The sequence below is a fragment of the Vanellus vanellus genome (genome assembly GCF_965231255.1).
Source record: "Vanellus vanellus genome assembly, chromosome: 2".
NCBI lineage: Eukaryota > Metazoa > Chordata > Aves > Charadriiformes > Charadriidae > Vanellus > Vanellus vanellus.
In genome coordinates this window covers 50,690,093-50,711,700 of record NC_138906.1, presented here as the reverse complement: position 1 = coordinate 50,711,700, position 21,608 = coordinate 50,690,093, and the positions used below count along the sequence as shown (strand labels likewise).

General features: G+C 41.6%; 1 protein-coding gene across 1 annotated transcript in view; it reads right to left on the bottom strand.

Annotated features, from left to right (window-relative positions):
* Window positions 1-19,174: 19,174 nt before the first annotated feature.
* TNS3 (tensin 3) overlaps window positions 19,175-21,608 on the bottom strand; it is a 125,950-nt gene continuing 123,516 nt past the window's right edge. The window contains exons 25-27 of the mRNA XM_082479079.1: window positions 21,382-21,450; window positions 21,226-21,252; window positions 19,175-20,240 (exon numbers count right to left, since the gene is read on the bottom strand). Coding sequence (XP_082335205.1) covers window positions 20,096-20,240; window positions 21,226-21,252; window positions 21,382-21,450 — 241 coding nt within the window. The 3' untranslated portion in view covers window positions 19,175-20,095. The remainder of the gene's footprint in view (window positions 20,241-21,225; window positions 21,253-21,381; window positions 21,451-21,608) is intronic.

Genomic DNA, 21,608 nt, shown 5'->3' with positions numbered 1-21,608 from the left:
AAAGTCATAAAAATTGTAGGGATGTGGCTCAGGGTACATTGCTCTGCTAGAGATTTTCAGATGTGAGAAAGTTGGAAAAACTCCTCTTGTGCATCTATGTTTACACTCTGAGTAAGAGGAGTCAGTGACAGTAATTACAATGTTGAGAGCTCACTGTTGACTTACTCTCTCCCTCTTTCTTTTGAGAAAAGCAATAAAAGTAAGGCAGATGTTGGATTCTTCACAGATCATTTCTCTGCTTTTCACAAGTTTGCTATACAGGGCAGAGGTGGGGAAGAAAATTGTCTATGCTAGCCACAAGCAATTTTTTACATTTGTAAACTCCCTACTTAATATAAAGCAGCTCAAGATATCAAAATATTTACTCTGCCCCATGTAGATCGTAACTACAAATATTAGCAGGGAGCAATCTAACCTAAAAAGCCTTTGATTAGATACCAGGTTTTCAAAATTCCCACAGATTTCTATAATTGCCATATTTAGATGCCAGCATTGTAAATTCACTAGAAGTGGTAACTGATAAAAGAAAGAAGTTGTATGCAAACATATTCAAAGCTTCCAGTTTGCAGTGTAATAAGAGACAACTCTAATACATGAGAGTTCAAAGAGGTGGTTATAGAGGCCCGCTCGCATGATTGGGAGCAGGCACTGCAGTTTTGTCATTTCAGCAGCTATGTACTAAGAAAGAAGGTTTTCTATTTCTCTCCATAATACAAATGTCTTGTAATTTCTGGAGCTTCTCATGGCAAAGAAATAAATCCAAAACTAAACCGACCAAACAAAAAAAAACACCACCACCCCCTCCCAACAAACCACACCACAAAATCCTTAAGGAACAAAGCAAAAATGCTTTTCTAGGGAGCATCTGTTAACAGTAGATTTGACTTCATTTCATCTAAGACTTAGGACCCTTTAGTTTCAATCCTCTGAACAGTGTTGAAAAAACCATCATGGAATATGCAAGTTCATAATTGGCCTCTAATTGCACTATAGAATACAAATTTCCTCAAACACTATGAGGCATTTCAGAATGATATCATGCTAGAAATTCACTTACAAGGAGTTATTTATTAAATAACTGTAAGATCCATTCCAAAACATCTCTAAGGAAACGAACACCTGTATGTCAGGGTGTGCTGGCACAGAATCAGACACAGTCCAGAGTAGAGGCTAGTGACACAGCAAGAAAAGGTGTTATCATGCCTCACTCACAATTCTTCGTATTCCCCTCTGTGAACTTCTAAGTTTGACTGTTAGCAGCTGGAAAGAGATGCAGTGAGGTAGCAGAGGGGCTGCAGTGGGGGTGTGAGGGTACAGCTCCCAGCAGAGGGGTACCAAGAGCTCAGGGCCCTCCCAAGTAGGTTTCTAGACTCCATCCAGACACTCTTCATTGCCCACATCCACCAAAACCACCTTCACAATTTCCTGCATTTTAGAAAGCAAGTAGCACCATTCAGTTTAAACACAATGATGTCAACTTGAGAATAAAACAAAGCTGAACAACTTATGCTGTTTAAAAGGACCATCTCCTCCAAGGATACTGACAGACATGATATGCTCCCTGTTTGCCGTGAAACAAGAAGTATAAGCATCACTGTGCAATTACTCTGTGTATCTTAACTAGCTGAACCTAGAAAAGTCCAATTTAAGAGAATTACAGTTTTACATTCCCAAGTAGGTCTCAGGCACTGTACAATCATGCCATCTGCTGGGCAGAAATTTTCAGCTGTCAGCAAAAACTTTTGAGGAACCAGGGCAATATTTTGGAAAGCATACTGCAGTCCTGGCCACTGAATTTTTACAACTTTTTTTTTTAATTTTGTCGGGAGAAAAAGTATCATCAGGTAGAATTGCCACTGCTGGAAGTGAAGATGAAAGTGTGATAGTGCTGGTACCTAAGGGACACTAAGGGACACCCAGTCAACCAGCCTGACCCCACTGACGAGCCTTCCTTCATGGCTGATTAATTCCAAAGGCTAAGAGTTGGCCCCTAAAAAACAATCAGTGGCTTTAAAACACTTCAGTCCAAGTACAGCCAAGCAAGAATAGAATCATAGAATCATAGAATCATAGAATCATAGAATTAGTGAGGTTGGAAGGGACCTTTAAGATCATCAAGTCCAACCGTTAACCTACCCTGATAAAAACACCACCACTTCTAAACCATGTCCCTAAAGCACCTCATCTACCCTTTTCTTAAACACCTCCAGGGATGGTGAATCCACCACCTCTCTGGGCAGCCTATTCCAATGTTTAATAACCCTTTCAGTGAAAAAGTGCTTCCTAATATCCAATCTAAACCTGCCCTGACATAACTTGAACCCGTTTCCTCTTGTCCTATCACTTGTCACCAGGGAGAAGAGGTCAGCTCCCATCTCTCTAAAACCTCCTTTCAGGTAGTTGTAGAGGGTGATAAGGTCTCCCCTCAGCCTCCTCTTCTCCAGGCTAAACAACCCCAGTTCCCTCAGTCATTCCTCATAAGGTTTGTCCTCCAGACCCTTCACCAGCTTTGTAGCCCTTCTCTGGCCACGCTCCAACACCCCAATGTCCTTCTTGTAGTGAGGGGCCCAAAACTGAACACAGTACTCGAGGTGAGGCCTCACCAGTGCCGAGTACAGGGGGATGATTACTTCCCTAGTCCGGCTCACCACACTATTCCTGATGCAGGCCAGGATGGTGTTGGCCTTCTTGGCTGCCTGGGCACACTGCTGGCTCATGCTCAGCCGGCTGTCCACCAACACCCCCAGGTCCTTTTCTGCCAGGCAGCTTTCGAGCCACTCCACCCCCAGTCTGTAGTGCTGCATGGGGTTGTTGTGACCCAAGTGCAGGACCCGACACTTGGCCTTGTTGAACCTCATACCATTGGCCTCAGCCCATCTGCCCAGCCTGTCCAGATCCCTCTGCAGAGCCAATCTACCCTCAACCAGATCAACACGCCCCCTAGTTTAGTGTCGTCTGCAAACTTACTGAGGGTGCATTCGATCCCCTCATACAGATCATTGATAAAGATATTAAAGAGAAGGGGCCCCAGCACCGATCCCTGGGGGACACCACTCGTGACTGGACACCAACTGGATTTAACTCCATTTACCACCACTCTCTGGGTACGGCCATCCAGCCAGATTTTTACCCAGCGAAGAGTACACCTGTCCAAGCCATGAGCAGCCAGTTTCTCCAGGAGAATGCTATGGGAAACGGTATCAAAAGCCTTGCAAAAATCCAGGTAGATAATAATAATAAATAATAATACTAAATCCAGGTAGATAATAATAATAATAATAGTAAACTAAATGCAAAGAATTTCCCAAGAAAGGGTTCAGTTTCCACCCCAACCATACTCTTCCTACTGTGTTCTCTCAGCGATAATAAAGGCATATGCTCCTGAGGAAATGAGCTGAAATAAACTGGGACACAGGAGTAATTTGATGACCACTGGGACTGTAAAGGGCTCTGAAGTTAAGCTTTGGTTTTGGCTTTGGTTTTTAAGCTTTGGCTTTTGCAAAGCTCCTACAGCATTTAAGCTTACTCTTTTGCCTAGGCAAATTTAACCCTCCAGTGGAGCAGACTCCAGGGAAGATGCAAGTGTGTTTTACAATTTTAAACATGGAATGCTGGAACAGCCCAGGTTGGAAAGGACCTTGAAAGATGATCTGCTTCAACCTTTCATGGGAAAGGAAACCTAGATGAGATTATCTAGCACCCTGCCCAATTCATCTTGAAACTCTCTACCATGTCCCTGGGAAGGTTGTTCCAGTTTACTCCCTTCCTAGATAGGAATAAGAAAAAAAAGGAAAGAAAAAAAAAAAAAAAAAAGGCCGGTGTCTCTGCCAGCCTACCAATGCCTAAAGCACAGCCATGTCATCCACTAACATAGCAATGCTACAGCCCTTGCATCGGGGCATGTATTATGCTACAAGCAATCTCCAGACAAACGGGAATCATACAGTCTTGTGAGCCTCTTCTGATCATGGAAAACCCTCAAAGCACTAAAACTTTTCCATTTTTCCAAACTGTTTATCACTCAAAAGCAATCTCCTCAGTTCACACGGCATCCTGAGTGCTGTAACAAGCTAATGCAGTCTGCTTAGGACAGAAAAAAAAATTAATTCCTTCATTTGCTCCCTTCCCTTTTCTTGCAGGAGATTGGGTACTCACTAGCAACCTCTTAGTTCTCTAATTTCTAGCCTTGTTTAGGCAGGCCATCCTGACAGCCCCTCTGTTCTCAATTTTGATAGGCAAACTTTCTGCAGCAGTGAGACAAGTCAGCTCCCTCTTCCCCAAATAGGCAAGGTGATAAACAGCAAACAAACTTTAAGGGTTTAGCTAGCTCCTCCTCCGCTGTATCCTTTGCCTCTTGCAGTTGTCATTTTTTTACTCTCCTGGCCTCAGTCAGCTACCCAGAGCCTGCAGATTTGCAGCTCCCTAGTTCCAAAATCCTTCCCTATCTCTCATGGTGGTGGTAAGGAGCATGTCCCACAGCTGCCTGTGCCACTTCTGCCAGAGACCTTGGGACTGCTGTGCTGTGTGCCCGCAGGCAAACAAGGTCTGTTTGCCACAACTTTGCAATACTTTTTGCCTTCCATGTGACAGGTGACAGCAGGACCCACTATCTTTAGTTCCTCCCCACGCAGAGCCGTATGATGACTTAGTGGGTATGGGAAGACAGGGAAGGCGTAGATCCTTTCACATTCTGCACAGTGGCTCCTGGTTGCATTGTTTGTCCCTTACAGTAGCTGAGCTTGCAGCAATACATGGTGCACAGGGACAATGATCTTGCTGTTGGACAACACCATAGTAAATGATATCCCTCTCCTAAAATGGCCTGTCTCCCTGGACAAGCTTTGCCTTCAAACAAGCATTGGAGTGCTTATGATGCAAGGTTATGCTTTGGGGACTGCTCCTCACTCAGCAGCTGCCTGGCACACAGCACACCTCACGCTCACTATCACTTGGTCAAGTGCTTGAATTATTCCTGATGTTGGGGGATACATGTCCAGCTCCCGTCCCCCCAGAGGTGCCAGCCCAAGTGTTTGTTGGGTCCTTGCCTGAATGGCCAGGGGGACAGTGTGAATGCTAGGATGCAAGCTAGTAGATCTCCAAGGACAGACAGAGCTGACAGCTCCCAGATGATCACAGAAACATGCAGTGACACACATAGCTCCCAGATTGACTCAGATACTGTATTTATCCAACCTATCTAAAACTGCATTGCAAAAGAACATGTGGACATCCCATAAATATGTTTGCATACAGTCAGACAAGAATATAAGTGACATTGTGTTAGATTATCAGAGGTATAATGTAGTACATTCATTTATCTGGTATAATTAATTATCTGCTTATTTCTAAATATGTTCCATGAGATATGCATTTGCCACTGGTAATCATTACTGATTGTAAAAGTCAGGTGACTCTTTCAATGTTATCTAACAGAGGAACCAATTCAGCAAAGCAATTAAATTTGCTTATTAGCTATGATTCTCTTTCTGTACAGCAAAGCACTGAATTGGAAGCTTCACAGAGTTGCCAGTCCATGCATGTTTCTTAACATGTAACAGGTTGTAGAATAGTTGTTATTTTAATTTAAAACCCAGCTGCTGGAGTCATGTATTTATGAAGAACTACTCTGATTTTATATTTACCCACATAAGTGTCTTTCCAGACTTCATAATTAGAGATATGTAAATGTTAAATGCTAATATTCAGAAGGCAATCGTATTTTTTTAAAGTGTGAAAGTGTGATCTCATCATAATTGTTCCAAGAAAGCCTTTTTCTGTTTTTAAACATTAAGATATACAGCTATGCATGACACATCTCCTCATAGTAGTTGTCCAGACTTTGATACAGTCTCTAATCTTCATAAAGAAAGCCCTGACTTTTCAGTGCCTGTAACAACTAGATTTGGAAAGAAGACATACCAGCAGACATTGTTTTTGCTAAATAGGTTTTGTAGTACCCAATTTCACTATATGTCCAGCATTTAAAGATTGTTATCGAGATTCAAATACCGATTAGTCTCAAGAAAATATCATTACAGAGTATATTTAGATATGTGTTACATATATGCTGTTGCTGGATCATGTAGTGCTCATCCTAAGAGGCCTTTCACTGAAAGTTAGAGGGCTATAACCTTTCTTTTGAACAAGAAAGAAAAGTAAGCTATTAACTTGATTGTAGGTCTTTGTCGTGGTTTAGGCCAAATCCACCACTGGGGACCCGAGGGACCCCAGAGGGGACTGACAGATGCTCCCCTTTACCCCTCTTCAAAGAGAGAGGCAGAGGAGGAAAAAGAGACTTATGAGTTAAGAAGGAACTAAACTACTTTAATAAAATTTTAATAATAAAATAAAAAGAAATAATGAAATACATACAAAACCGTATCAAGCTCCCGAGATGACAATCATGTCACCGGCTGGCACTGGGGCAGTCCCAGGCTGGACTCAGTGACGGATGGGAACTGGATTCTGGATCTGGATTCAGGATCGGGATCACAGGCAGACGAACAGAGTCCTCCTCAGACGTCGGCCATTGAAGGAAGAGCCCATGACACTTTGATCCCTCAGCTTTTATACTGAGCATGAGGCAGATGGGATGTAATACCCTGTTGGTCAGTTTTGGGTCACCTGTCCTGTCCACTCCTTCCTGCAGGTGGGACCCCACTATGCTTTTCCGCTTCCAACCCTCCAATGGGGCAAATAACAAAGTTGGTTGGCCTTGGCTGTTATAGCAATAAGTATAAGCAAGAGCCTCTCTGCATACCATGCCTGGGCATCAGCTATAAACATAGGTCTTATCACTCTGAGAGAGTGAATGCTGACTGCACAATATGCAGTTAATTTCAGTAGTTAGAAGAGGCCCAGTTAAGAAGCGAAGTTACTGAACAAAATTGGTTCTGTTTTACCTCAAACCAGGACAGTCTTGAAGCCTTAAAAAAACACAGCCAACAAATGGCCAGCTCTTCAGAAAACTCCAAGAGGCTCAGCAGTACTGATGGTTCACTGTGAAAAAACATGAGTTTTCAGTGGTGTAACAGCATCTATATCATTTACCTGTGATAAGCAGAATCCAGCCCATTCTGACAGTACATAGGTGGCAAAGGACAGATCAATCAAATTGAGGTGATCCCAAGCACAAACACAGGCTGCATGGAGAATGGATCGAGAGCAGCCCTGAGGAGGACTTGGGGGTGTTGGTGAATGAGAAGCTCAACATGAGCCAGCAATGTGTGTTGGCAGAAGGCCAACCACATCCTGGGCTGCGTCAAAAGAAGTGTGGCCAGCAGGTTGAGGGGGGTGATTCTGCCCCTCTACTCCGCTCTTGTGAGACCCCACCTGGAATACTGCATCCAGCTCTGGGGCCCCCAACATAAGAAGCCCATGGACCTGTTGGAACAAGTCCAGAGGAGGGCCACGAAGATGATCAGAGGGCTGGAGCACCTCTCCTATGGAGATAGGCTGAGAGAGTTGGGGCTGTTCAGCCTGGAGAAGAGAAGACTCCGGGGAAACCTTATAGCAGACTTGCAGCACTTACAGGGGGCCTACAGGAAAGATGGGGGGGGGCTCTCTATCAGGGAGTGTAGTGACAGGATGAGCAGCAACGGTTTTAAACTGGAAGAAGGTAGATTTCAATTAGATATTAGGAAGAAATTCTTTACTGTCAGGGTAGTGGGGCACTGGAACAGGTTGTCCAGGGAAGTTGTGGATGCCCCATCCCTGGAGGTGTCCAAGGCCAAGTTGGATGGGGCTATAAGCAACCTAGTCTAGTGGAAGGTGTCCTTGACCATGGAAGGGGGGGGTGGAACTAGGTGATCTTTAAGATCCCTTCCAACTCTAACCATTCTATGATGCTATGATTCTAAGTATTTTACAAGACAGATTGGATGTTTCACTAGTACTTTGGATTTTGGAGAAGTGGCATGAGGAGGCGGGTTGATGTTTTTGTTGGTGAGTTACACTATGGAAAATAAAACCACTCTACTGGGTAGTGAACACGATAGCTGCTGCATTCAAACTACAGTAACCCTGAAGTGTACCACAACTCAATAACCCGCTACATGCTATACTACAGGATTACCAGCAGATGGAAGTGAAGTTCATCTTTTGGATCATTACTTGCAGTGAAGTTCAAAGAGAATTGAAAGTTTTTTTCTGCTGTTCTGGCAAAGTGAAGGGACAGGAAGAGACTCCCCCCATCATCATGTGAAATGCTGTGACAGACTAAATTTTACTTCTTCACCACAAATGGGTACAAATATGAACTGTTAGGTCACCAAAACACTTCGAGTTCTAACCATAATTGTTATGAGGAACAATAAGGCAATATTTAATCCTGATAAGGCAAAATCTGATCATGTTCCAGTTTCTTATTTGCATATTTCTGCACATATGGGAATAGAACAGAATATTTCAGTTGGGAGGGACCTACAACGATCATCTGGTCCAACTGTCTGACCACTTCAGGGCTGACCAAAAGCTAAAGCATGTTATTAAGGGCATTGTACAAATGCCTCTTAAACACTGGCAAGTATGACGCATCGACCACCTCTCTAGGAAGCCTGTTCCACTGTTTGACCACACTCTCAGTAAAAAAGTGCTTCCTAATGGCAAGTCTAAACTTCCTCAATGCAACTTTGAGCCATTCCCATGCATCCCGGCACTGCATCCCAGGCAGAAGAGAGCAGCACCTCCCTCTCCACTTCCCCTCCTCAGCAAGCTGTAGAGAGCAATGAGGTTGCACCTCAGCCTCCTCCTCTCCAAACTAGACAACCCCAAAGTCCTTGGACTGCTCCTCATAGCATATTCCTTCCAAGCCTTTCACCAGCTTTGTTGCCTGCCTCTGGACACATTCAAGGATCTTAACATCCTTCTTAAATGGTGGTGCCCAGAACCGTACACAATATGCAAGGTGAGGCCACAGTGGGATACAGTGGGATAATCACCTCTTTGGACTGTCTGGTTATGCTGTGCTTGATGCACCCCAGGATGCCATTTTCCCTCTTGGCTGCCAGGGCACACTGCTGACTCCTGTTGAGCCTGCTGTCAACCAGCACACACAGACCCCTTTGGCAGGGCTGCTCTCCAGCCACTCCTCTCCCAATTTATACTTTTGCCCGGCATTACTCCATCCCAGGCGCAGAATCTGGCATTTAGACTTGTTAAATTTCATCCCATTAATCATTGCCCAATGTTCCAACCTACGCAGATCCCTCTGCAAGGCATCTGGTCCCTGAAGAGAGTCAACAGCACCTCCCAGTTTCATATCATGCAATGATGCAATTCAACTCCTGCATCCAGATTGTTGATCAATATATTGAATGGAACTGGCCCTGGTATTAAACCCTTAGGAACACCGTTAGTGACTGATCGCCAGCCAGGTGTAGTCCCATTGTCTACAACCCTTTGAGCCCTGCCATTCAGCCAGTTCTTCACTCAATGCACCTTGAACCTGCTTGTCCCACAGTTGGACAACTTGTCTAGAAGGAGGTAAAAAAAGTATTGAATGCCTCTGCTTTTTCTTCATCCCTATTAATCAGGTGACCATCTTCAACAAGTATTGGGCCAATGTTTTCTTTAGACCTTCTCTTGCTATTAACATACTGTGATTCTGTGATTCTTTTTATTTGACACAACACTGGCCAGTTTCAACACTGGCCTTTTGTGTCTTCTTCCTGCTTCTGCAAACCACAAATCTGTAAGCTTCCTGCGAAGCTGACCTTGCTTCCAGAGATCATGCAATTTCTTTTTCTTCTTGAGCTCCACGAGGAGTTCCCTCTTCAGCCAAGCTGGTCTTCTGCCCCACTTGCTTGACTTACAACACAGTGCAATTGCCTGGTCCTGTACTTCTAGCAGGTGGTTCTTAAAGACTGACTAGCACTTGTAGACTCCTAAGTCCTCAAAAGCAGACTCCCAGGGTACTCTGCTAAATATCTGCCTGAATAGCTTGAAGTTTGCTCTCCTGAAGTCCAGGGTAGCTACTCTGCTGTCCTTTTTTCTCATTACACCGTAAAGTTTAAACTCAACCATTTCATGATCACCTTGGCCAAGACAGCCACTTACTGCCACATCTCACATGAGTCCTTCTCTTTTCACAAACAAGTCTAGGAGGCCATCTTTCCTAATTGGCTCACCGAGTACTTGTGACAAGAAGTTATCTCCTACAGTCTTCAAGAATTTCCAAGACCCGCTTGTCACAGCAGTATGATATTCCCAGTTGATGTTTGGGAATTTGAAATCTCCCATAAGAACAAGAGCTACTGATCCAGAAACTTCTCCTAATTACCTATAGAATAACTCATCAGTGCTTACATCCTTGCTGGCCAATTGATTGTAGCAGCCCACTACAACATCTCCTTTGTTTTCCATCACCCTAATCCTCACCCAGAAGCTCTCAACCACATCTTCACTAACTCTAAGGGCTGTACATCAAACCTCTCCCTTACATATAGTGCAACACTTCCACCTCGCGTGCCCTACCTATCCCTCCTGAAAAGCCTGTAGCCCTCCATCCCAGCACTCCAGTTGTGGGACTCATTCCACCAAGTCTCACTAATACCAATGATATCATAGTTCTAGGAACTAATCAACGCTTCCAGTTCATCTTGTTTCTTTCTCATGCTGCATGTGTTGGTGTACAAGCATTTCAGATACACTCCTGAGTCCTCCATGCTCCCAGGAGCAGTGTAAATGTTCCCATTAGCATTGCCACCCTCAGGCAATGCCATGGCAACCCTTGGCCTACCTACTGCAATCCTGTTGGTATCTCCTTCCCCCATTAATTCTAGTTCAAAGTTCTCTTGATCAGTCTTGCCAGCTTACACCCAAAGACTCATTTTCTCCATTGGGTTAGATGGATCCCATCGGGCCTTGAAAGCTCTTCTATGGTTTAAAACCCCAAAGTTTTGGCAGAGGCACCAGTCCTGCAGCCAAGTCCTGGGCTTGCCTTGTTTCTTCCAAAGTATCCCCCATTACTGGGAGGATTGAGGAAAACACTACCTGTGCTCCCAAACTTTTTAGCATTCTTCCCAGGGTTCTGAAATCTCTCTTTATCAACTGCAGACTTTTTGTTGCGACAGCATTAGTAGCCATGTGAAAGAGCAGAAATGGATAGTAGTCTGAAGGTTGTACTAGGCCTTACTTTTTTTTTTTTTTTAAATAAGGATGTTTCTAACCCTGAAGAACTCCTGAAGACCTAAAGCCAAAAAACCAAACAACACAAAGCAACTTTTGGGACATCCTCCTGATTTCTTGAGGCTTCATAATTTTGCAATTCTCAAGGTCAGCATTTTTGGTAAACAACAGATGTATTTTCTATTTTTCTTAAAGACCTGTTTATACCTAGATCTTCCACTGCATTTTCAAAAGTATTTTCAATTTTTTCCTGTATTACTGCTAGTATGTTGACCTAAATGTAAGGCAAATGCAAGTCTTAAGCCACCCATACTTTTACTAGAGTAGAAATAAAAGCTAGCAATGTTGATGGTATTAAAAAAAATTCTCCACATATTCTCCCTTTTCACCACAGCCCACTTTCCAAAAACTCCAGGCCTAGTTCTGTAGCTTTCTTCTTTCCAAGGCTCAAGTTTACATGTTTTTCCACAGCATACCATACTGCTAGCTCCCTCTCTAGGCATGTTGCTATTTCTCTCTCAGCACAGCCAAAAGGACCTTGTGGATAGTGGCCATGTTTCTACACAGGTTTAAGGGCACAAAGCCCACATACTTCTTAACACAGTTTGTTGCAGTTTGTTGCAGCTTGACTTAAAAGCACCGTGCTCAGGACTCAGGCAAGCCTTGGGCAGACCAAGCAGTACTCCCTCCCCTGATGCTGTGTAGCCCAGGTGAAGCTTTGAGCTGTTGATGGTACCCAGACTCCCTTTTAGTTGGGGTGGGCACTCAGCCAGGGCACCCAATATTGATGTAGAGCCTGGTCTTGGGAGAAGCTTGGACCTCAACTGAAAAAGGGGATGCATGTGGAGGGTGTGTTGATCATGGACACAATGCAGCAGTATTAGTGGTCTGGGATACAACCTTTCTAATGCTCCACTTCCTCTGGTCTGACATGAGTGCAGCAGGAAGCACAAGTTCCTCTTTTCTCCTTTCTCTTTTTCCTTTTTTTTTTTTTTTTTCATGTAATAGCCTTTATTTTACTGTCCTCCTGCACTAGGTCAGGGAGCCCATGTATTCCTGCCCAACATCCATTGCAGCACAGCCCTTCTTAGCCAGCTCCAACCACCAGAGAATCCTGCCAGTCCTCAGAATGGGCAAAAACCAGTAAATCCATTTTATGGGGCATATACTGGAAACGTGTCTGATTAAATATTGGGCAAGCTGGATTTTTCAGAAAGTTTTGATAAACTGTTTCTCCTGTTCCTGAGCCAAGTAGCATTCACTCGGACTATATGAGTGAAATTGAAGAGTGTTAAATCCATGACTGTTTAAAAACTGGTTAAATTCCATCCTCTTTAAACAGCTCTGGAACCTACCCAACGCGTACAAACAGAGATACAAACAGCTCCAGAGATACTAAGTCAGCCTCAGCTACTGCCGTTGAATAGCGGAGGAATGGGTAAAGTAGGCCAAGGTCCTGATTTTTCAGATGCATACCCCTACAACTTTACTACCACCTCAGAAATCACAAGAACAATCCATAAATCTGACAGAGTATTAATGTTTACAAGCTTGCTACTCAAGGCATTTGCCAACAACATCTAGCATGTCTATTTTATAGGCAGGAACTCGAGATTGGATTTTTCCATGCAGGTATCTAGAGTTTTATACATGATTAATCATCTCCCCTAAAAAAATATAATCGCCAAAGTCTTGTGAGACACTTTACATAGTTTTTTTTTTTACCGTGATTCCTGCCATTTCAAACTCACATGGGATGTTGATATCTCCAGCACTTGCTAAAAATCTTATCTATTATATCTCAGCAAAATACTCCTTTAGTCTGAAAGTACATATACACTTAGATAACCTTACTGAGAATGCAGTCCTTACAAAAGGCCTTTGTGTGACTATGCACAGAGGAAATTGTATATGCAGGCTGCATATCACCCAGTGAACTGGACTGAGGTTCAGGCATGAATGTAAAGGTATCCCAAATCTAACAAATTTATCAGAGGTACCAGCAAACAAAATTTTGAGCTCTTCAACAAGTTATTCTAACAAAATGAGTCATAGGAGCCCTTAGTTATCATGAAATGTGACCAAATATTACCATTGCAGAGATACAAACCATGTTTGTTCCACTTCTTCTGAGGAACAGATATGGGTGGTTCCAAGAAATAACCCAGAACAAATAAAATCAAATATCAAATCTGGATGTTCTCCAATTAACTAGACAATGTGAGATCAAATATATATTTGACAGGAACAAATCCATATTCACAAGTCTCAGTGCATGTATATACCATATACTGTTGGTTTATCACTACAGGATCAATACCACCTTTTGAGATTTTTTAGGTAACTACCTTCTGAGAAAACGGACTGAGATGTGTTAAGCCCGATTTCCTCATAATAATCCTTCACAGGCTTCTAAGTGCTATTTCAAATGCCCGGCACTTGCTATGGAAAGAGACTAAAGTGGTCAAAAATTGTTTGAGTGCTCCCACGAGGACAATTATTTAATCTAGCAGTTACTTTCGGGGGTTGTTTGCCCTTCTTTGTCACTTGGAGCAAAACAGGCTTATATTTGAGAACATGGCCATGAGTTTGCTATAGCACTTAGTTATATGAATGCATTTTAACTATTTTCATATATATGCAGAGAGAAGTTTGTGTGCTGGGAAGGTTCCTGCTGAGATCTGAGGGCTTCCTCCCATCACTTGCACGTCCCAGGTATAAACATCATCCACTTCAATGGGAGTTTCACATTAGCTTGCGAACCATAAGACTGGAAACTAGTATTTCAACATACAAATCAACATAGTTCTGTTTATTTTTACAGCTGGATTATTCTGCTGCAGTAAACATAAGCAAGCAAATTTCCTGGACCAATTCCATCTGATGTTTCCTATCCATAGTGCATTTCATCTAAGTTTGTTTTCCTGTATTTCCTTTCACACCTGCCATCTGCTTTAAAATCAAACCACGACTTGTATATAATACAAGTGGTAACAGGAAAAGCCCTAAAGTCTGATTTAATTAGGTGGGATATAAATAGCTGTAGATTAAAAGAAAAATAAATGTTTGAGGACAACATGTAGACATTATCAGAAAAAGTCATTGTTGTGCAAAAAGTTAGTTCTGCTTTTTCAAGAGCATAAAAGATGTTAGAAGATTTTCACAATTATGAGAATGTACTGTAATAATTTTAAAGGCTTAGTTTTTTAAAAGGCCATGCAGGAATTTGAGGTGAATCCATTTTTTAAGACTGCTTACATTACTGGGAGGGAGCAAGCAGTTGGTTGCAACCACCTTCAGGATAAAGAATGTCTTCCTAATATCTAATTGAAATCTACCTTCTTCCAGTTTAAAACCATTGCTGCTCATCCTGTCACTACACTCCCTGATAGAGTCCCTCCCCATCTTTCCTGTAGGCCCCCTGTAAGTGCTGCAAGTCTGCTATAAGGTTTCCCCAGAGCCTTTTCTTCTCCAGGCTGAACAACCCCCAACTCTGACAGCCTGTCTCCAGAGGAGAGGTGCTCCAGCCCTCTGATCATCTTTGTGGCCCTCCTCTGGACTTGCTCCAACAGGTCTGTGGCCTTCTTATGTTGGGGGCCCCAGAGCTGGATGCAGTATTCCAGGTGGGGTCTCACAAGAGCGGAGTAGAGGGGCAGAATCACCCCCCTCAACCTGCTGGCCACACTTCTTTTGACGCAGCCCCATTCTGGGCTCCCCAGTACAAGAGAGACATGGACATACTAGAGAGAGTCCATTGAAGGGTCATGAACCTGATTAAAGGACAGGAGCATCTCTCCATTGAGGAAAAGCTGAGAAAGCTGGGACTGTTCAGCCTAGAGAGGAGAAGGCTCAGGGGGATCACAGCAATGTCTATAAATACCTGAGGGGAGGGCACAAAGAGGACAGAGCCAGGCTCTTTTTCCATAGTGCCCAGTGACACGGACAGAGGCAACGGGCACAAACTGAAATACAGGAGGTTCCCTCTGAACATCAGGAAACACTTTTTTTACTGTGAGGGTGATCGAGCATGGCACAGGTTGCCCAGGGGGATTTTGCAGTCTCCATCCCTGAAGATATTCAAAAGCCATCTCAATACAGTGTTGGGCAACTGGCTCTAGATGGCACTGTCTGAACAGGTGAGTTGGACTAGATGACCTCCAGAGGTCCCTTCCAACCACAACCACTCTGTGATTCTGTAAACATTAAAACATCAAAATTGGTCCAAACATTTGTGCATTTATACTAAATGTCTTCAAAGGAAGGGAATAGTCCTGGTTTGATATATCTTGCAGTGACAAGTAATGCAAATCTCTTCTCAGTTAGTCAGCAAGATCCTTGAATTCCATAATAGCTCCCTTTTGCCCTCTTGGTAGTCTGCCAGACTTGCTAAGTCCCCTGCAAGCTTCCTGTTTCTGACTTACGCTTCTGAGAACTTCTTTAGCTATTTGCCCTCATAATTTCCTTTGTGCACACTGCCTGATGTAGTTTACACTATTGTAACCCTTGCGCTAGGTGTCAACAGCAGAAGCTGAATAGGGGTTTACTCTGCCTATCTGGTGGGCCGTTTTCTTGTTCCAAGTGTTTTCTAATATAAATATTTAAAAAAATAACAAGGCAGAAGCTTGTGCCCCTTTTAAAGAGTCTGGTTGTTGACTTCAGGGTCCCTCCAAAGAAATGATTTAACTGACAAGGAGTAAAAAAGAACAGGCCTCTGTGTCCTTTCAAAGACAAAAATGTAAGGGCTGAGTGCTGACTTGTTTAGCCTTGCCAAAGGAAGACTGAGGGACACAAGGGGGGTCAGATCTTTTACTATAAATACCTCAGGGAGAAAACAGTTATTCATTCTAAGAGACAATGCTGGCATAAGAACAACTGCATATAAACTAGCTGTGAATACATTTAGGATGAATACTGAAAGCAGATTTTCATCCGCTGGAGCAGAGACCCCAGAGCAGCCTCCAAAGAGGAGCAATAGCAGAACCTGTGCACAATGGCATCCAAGTTCAAGAACAAGAGTTTAACATGACACTTGACTCTGACACAGAAGACCCATTTTACTGTTGCATCCTTATCATCTGTTCCACATTATAATTAATTCTGATAAAAGATGAATCCTTTTCATGAATAAGTCTCTCTCTTGCCCATGCATAAACCCCATGGTGGCGTGTAGTGATGAATGAGTCAACCACACTGAATGAAAAATTCCTGCCAGCCTACACCTCATAGGAAAGGCATCATCACAACATACCAGAGTTTATTAGTCTCAGAAATAATCCTGATAAAGCACGTATATAACTCAACCTTCAATACGTGGCTAACTCACAGATTTTGTACTCAGAGAGCTATTTCAGCTATGGGTTATATTTCTCACTCCCCTCATGCTCCTCTGGAAGTTTTTTTAATGTAGTCGTTGTGGAGACACAGTTAAATGGGTACAGACATTTCAGAAGGTCACATCATATATTCTTCCTTCTTTCACTGAAATAAGCAATGCAGGCAAAAGGCACTTTTATACCATTATAACCACAAATGAACTAGGAAAATCATATGCTTTAACTAGACTTGAACCACTAACACAGACTCATGAGAAGTCAAGTCCTTGAAAGAAATCTTTGAGAAACAAAACTAAACCACTGGTTTAGAATGCAAACTATTCTTACCTTGCCCAGAAGGTTTTGCTCATTAGCTGGTTTTGAATGCCAGAAGGTAACTTTCTTTCAGAACACACTGCCCTGTAACATTATGTTGTGAAATTTCATATTAATGATTTTATTATAATCTGAATAGAGGCGATATCTGAAGAGCAGAGAAAATGACTACACGAAGAATTTATAGAACATTCATTTACATACTGGAGATCTTTTGATGCTTCTTTACAGTTTCAAGAAAAAGGTAAAAATTTTCACTAGTAAGTAAATCCAAGAAGGAAACATTAAATTTTTAATGATACCGTTGGATACATGGAAACCATTTAATTAAAAACATGGCTTTTAGCTTTTTTGTAGTTTAACACTGTATGATTATAGTAGTACATTTACTAAGCAGGTAAATAGGAGTCTGGCTAAATACATGTGTCAACTTGCTGCCATTAGTTATGAAACTGCATATACACATCTACCAAAAACCTTGAAAGAAAGTGCTGTATTAACTATTTAGTCTTGCATTTGCCATGAACATAAGTTTCATGAATATCTTTCTACATACCCTACACAATGGTACATATTGAACTATTTTGCTTTGTGCATTTTTTTAATTAATTAAAGAGCAAAAGCATGTGGTGAAATACCATCCAAAGGAACGCATAATAAAAAAATCTCCCTTAGAAACAGGGCAACTTCTTTTTTCCCACTTACCAAGTAGAGCTAAACTCCCACTAAAAACCATCAGGAGTGTCAGCTTTCAATTCCTTATGCTCTTGAATTCAGCAGGCCTTGAGAAAGCACAAGGAATAAAAAAAATAAGGCCCAGAATGGAAATGATAATACATGGGGAAAAAAAAAGATATTTATTTTCAGCCAAAAGGCCAACACTTGGTGTCTAACAAGACACACTAAAATTTAAGTATCATCTACAGAAGTGAAAAAATCTAGTAAGAAATTCCTCATTATTTCAATGCTTACAACACATCAGATTTAAATGTAATTGAGACTTAAATCTAATTGAGATGTCAGCTGAAGAAATTCACTGGGCTCCAACCGGCTGACTAGATTAGGCAACTGGGTTCTTGGTGCATCAAAAGAATACGAAAAGAAAACTTGTACTCACATATTTCAAAAGGATCAAAGTTCCCAAAAGTAAGAGCTGCATTCTTTTTTAGATGGTACATAAACACCATTTAAGTAGTATACCTCTGTGTCAGAACAGAATTATTTGGTACAAATCAGAGGCACTTGCCTTTGTTGCTTCAACAGTAGCTACTATGCTTTGGAATGCTTCACCCTTCCACGCACATCCAACACCCACTGCTACTAATACACCACTTCCTGGTCCAAATAGATTAAACTTCACATCTTTCTTCTCTCTTCCTCTCTTCCCCACCTCCTTCCTTTTAAAAAGTATAAAGTTATTTATACAAAATTCATAGTTAACCAAATAATTTGGTAACACTTTGGCTATGGTCACTGAATAAGGTTTCAGTGGTCCTAATACTTTAGGAAATAGGAAGAGAGCTATTAATTAAAAACAGATCATAATTTAGACAGGACAAACGTAGTTCAAATTGGTGGAACCTTCTTACCATATAGCTCAACCAGAGTTTCCCATTCCATTTAACCATTATTTAGTAAAAATGGATGAAAGAATTAAATCCTCCAAGTGGGTACAGTTACTAGTTAATCCAGTGCCTCATGCATCAGTATGCTGAATTCAGCATGTTATTTTATTCCTCAGGTTATTAATATAATGTTGACGGCCACACATCAAAGAAATAGAGGCAATGAAACTTTTCAGCACTGTCACGCTGAAGCTGCTTTATTACCATCAGTTCTGAGACGGGGGTCTAGTACTACTCTTTTTGGAGTAAATGGGAATTACACAGTAGACCTCAGCAGCTTACTCTCCTGGTGAAGGTTTCCAATGTAACCTTCTGTATCAATCCTCTGTAAAGCTAGCACTTTGTTATGCATTTAAAATACCAATGTGTTTAGAAAGATACACAGATATGTGTGATGGTTGTAGAAATCATGACATAAATGCTCTCCGAAATGGGACAGAGTAACAAAATAAATTCCATTCCCTTTTGGATTTCCTGACTCAAGGAATTATTAAAAAAACATAAACCAAAAATAGTTTCTATAGATAAAAAAAAGCCAAGAAATCCCCAAACTCCTATATAATGGGGGTCAAAAGAATCCACAAATATAATTATGTATTAGGTAGTGTTACTATCAAAAGAGTATTGCAGAGACAGGAAATGGGAAGTATCTTGTCACTGTAAGACAAAAGTCAAAATATGAGACTCTTGTCTATAGCAAGGCACAGGCTATACACACTTTTACTTATGCAAAATAGCACTAAAGAGGCAAAGCTCAACAACAGTCTAGTTCAAGAATATCCATATGACATATCAAGATCTGAGATCTACTATAAATAATCAGGCACAGGTAAAAATATATAAATTATAAAATTTTCTTCTTTGCTTTTCCCTCATTTGTATCCTGTAATTATTAAAATACAGAACCTTCCCTGCTTAGTTCTCTGTATAAAAAGACACGAATACAAAAAAACCAATTACAGAATAGATTTCCACGCAACCTTTTTTTTTCTTCTGCCACCTCTCCCCTATTTAAATTTTTTCAAACTAGAACAGCCCAGCCTTCTTAACATTAAATACAGAGCAATCTCCCTGAGTATTTCACATTGCTGCTCCTTTCTTATCAGAAATCAACTTGCACAAACCTTCTCTACACATACATCTTCCCCTTTCTCCATTCAGTTCCCATCACTGATCACATAAAGACGAAGGGAAGAGCAAATAGTCTTCCTCAGACTATCATTCTCTTAAGAGCATGTTTGCAAGGCCTATAGCTACCATTGATGCAACTATGGCAAGTGTCTTTGTGGAGGTTATATAAAAAATTTTCAGCACAAAAAAGTAGCACAGCCTAGTGAGTATTTCTGCTCCAATAAATGATGAGAAACAGCATGTGAATATATACTAGAAAACCTTCAGGAGAAAAGTTTTTAATTTATGCTTCATTCAGGTATGGGCTACATGGGTTTGGGTGGCACCCAGCTTCTTTTGCTTTGTCCTTTGATATAAAAACAAAGAAATAATGCTTTATTAAGTCAGAGGCATCTTCAAAGAAAAGGCTGAACTCTTGCAAACACAATGCAGATGGACCATCCTCTGCTTTCCTTCTTGGGAATGACAAGGTTCAGACGTTGCTGCTGAATAGGTTTTCTCCCTCTCACAGTGCTTTCCTTCAGTGAAGTCAGTAAAGCGGTCTGAGTCAAGGATGGAAAGGTATTAGATCTTCTTCTGGGATCCGATCATGACCTTTGATACAAAGTTCACAATGGCACTGGCAGGTTGCTCTGGATCGTGCTCTGCAAATAGGTGGCATATGTTGTCTGTGGCACTGCCTTGCTTCCTGGCAACGAACCCAAACACTCTGCAAATGGCAAAAATCACAGTATATCAGAGGAAAGACAGAAAGGCACTGCCTCATTTCATAAAGCACCAAAAGGACAAATCAGACTTCATCTGTTCTGATGGATAAGGTCCTGTGTGACTGCTAAACAGAGTGGTCCAGATGCACCAGCCAAGCTGGGAGCTCCTGAGCGGCTCACAATGGCCAGAATCAGGGAAGGAGACTTTACCCTTCCTTCTACTCTGTCTATACTGAATCCTGTACTGTTTGCTGTCAGAGACATGGTGGTGGCCCTGGGGATATATTTAAATTGATCCAATACTGATGTTCTCTTACCTACCTTTGGGGGTGTGTGGTGTGATGTGTCAGGAATTGCCTCGAGAGGATTTGAGGGCCACACATCTCAGTGGACAAAGTACTGGAAGTAGGACTTAAGCCATCTATTTCTGTTCCTTTCCAGAAACCAGTGCCTGAGCACTGTCTGTTTAGGTTTTTCCTTTTGGTAAAAAGGGGACAATGACATTTGCCTTCTACAGAAAACACTTTGCAACCCACTGGTAATTATATGTTTACACCACACACTAATATTACTAAGAGTGTTTTCATCTATGTGCCCTGTGGGGGATTTTTTTTTTAAAGCTATCAGTCTAAATTAGACAAGTAAGCTTGTGTTAGTGTTGCTGCACAAGTGGAAACAAAATTGAGTAGCAAATGGTTCTGCTTTTATTTCTGAAACTTTAGTCAAATCACAGACCTGCAACATAAATAAACAATGTTACCTTTCCCTCCAGAAATCCCACCATCACATAATTAGGCCCTGACTTGCAGAGGTGCAAATGAAGTAACTGCAGTCTAATTACAGTGGGCAAAGAGACTTATGTCTCTGAACAGCTGCTTTCCCTTCTACATCTCTGACAAAGATAATTTAGAACAGTAAGAAACCGATCACTGTAATGATATTCCTAAAACATTCAATTAAAAGAGACTCAGACAGGTGTCCACTTACTTTGCAGAAAGGCCATCTTTCATCCATCTTGTTGTCCATTAAGAAAGCAGTAAAAAAAAAAAAAAAAGAAGAAATAAAAATGAAATCTATGTTAGTTTTTTCTTTGTGGATCAACAATATAAACAACCTATCAGAAATACTGCTTGTTTTCCTTACTTTCTGTCCTGTGGATCCAAAGCACAGAAAATAACACTGTTGACTGGATAATGTCGCCGAAAAAAGAGTCTGGATAAGAAGAAACAAACCAAGTTTTAGGAATAGTTAAGATGCTTAAAAATTTAAACAATAAACAGATCTGAAAAATAAGTTCTATTTAATCTAAATTTAATAATGATGATACATTCTTTTTTCTACCTGAGTGACTTTGAAAGCTACCTGAACTG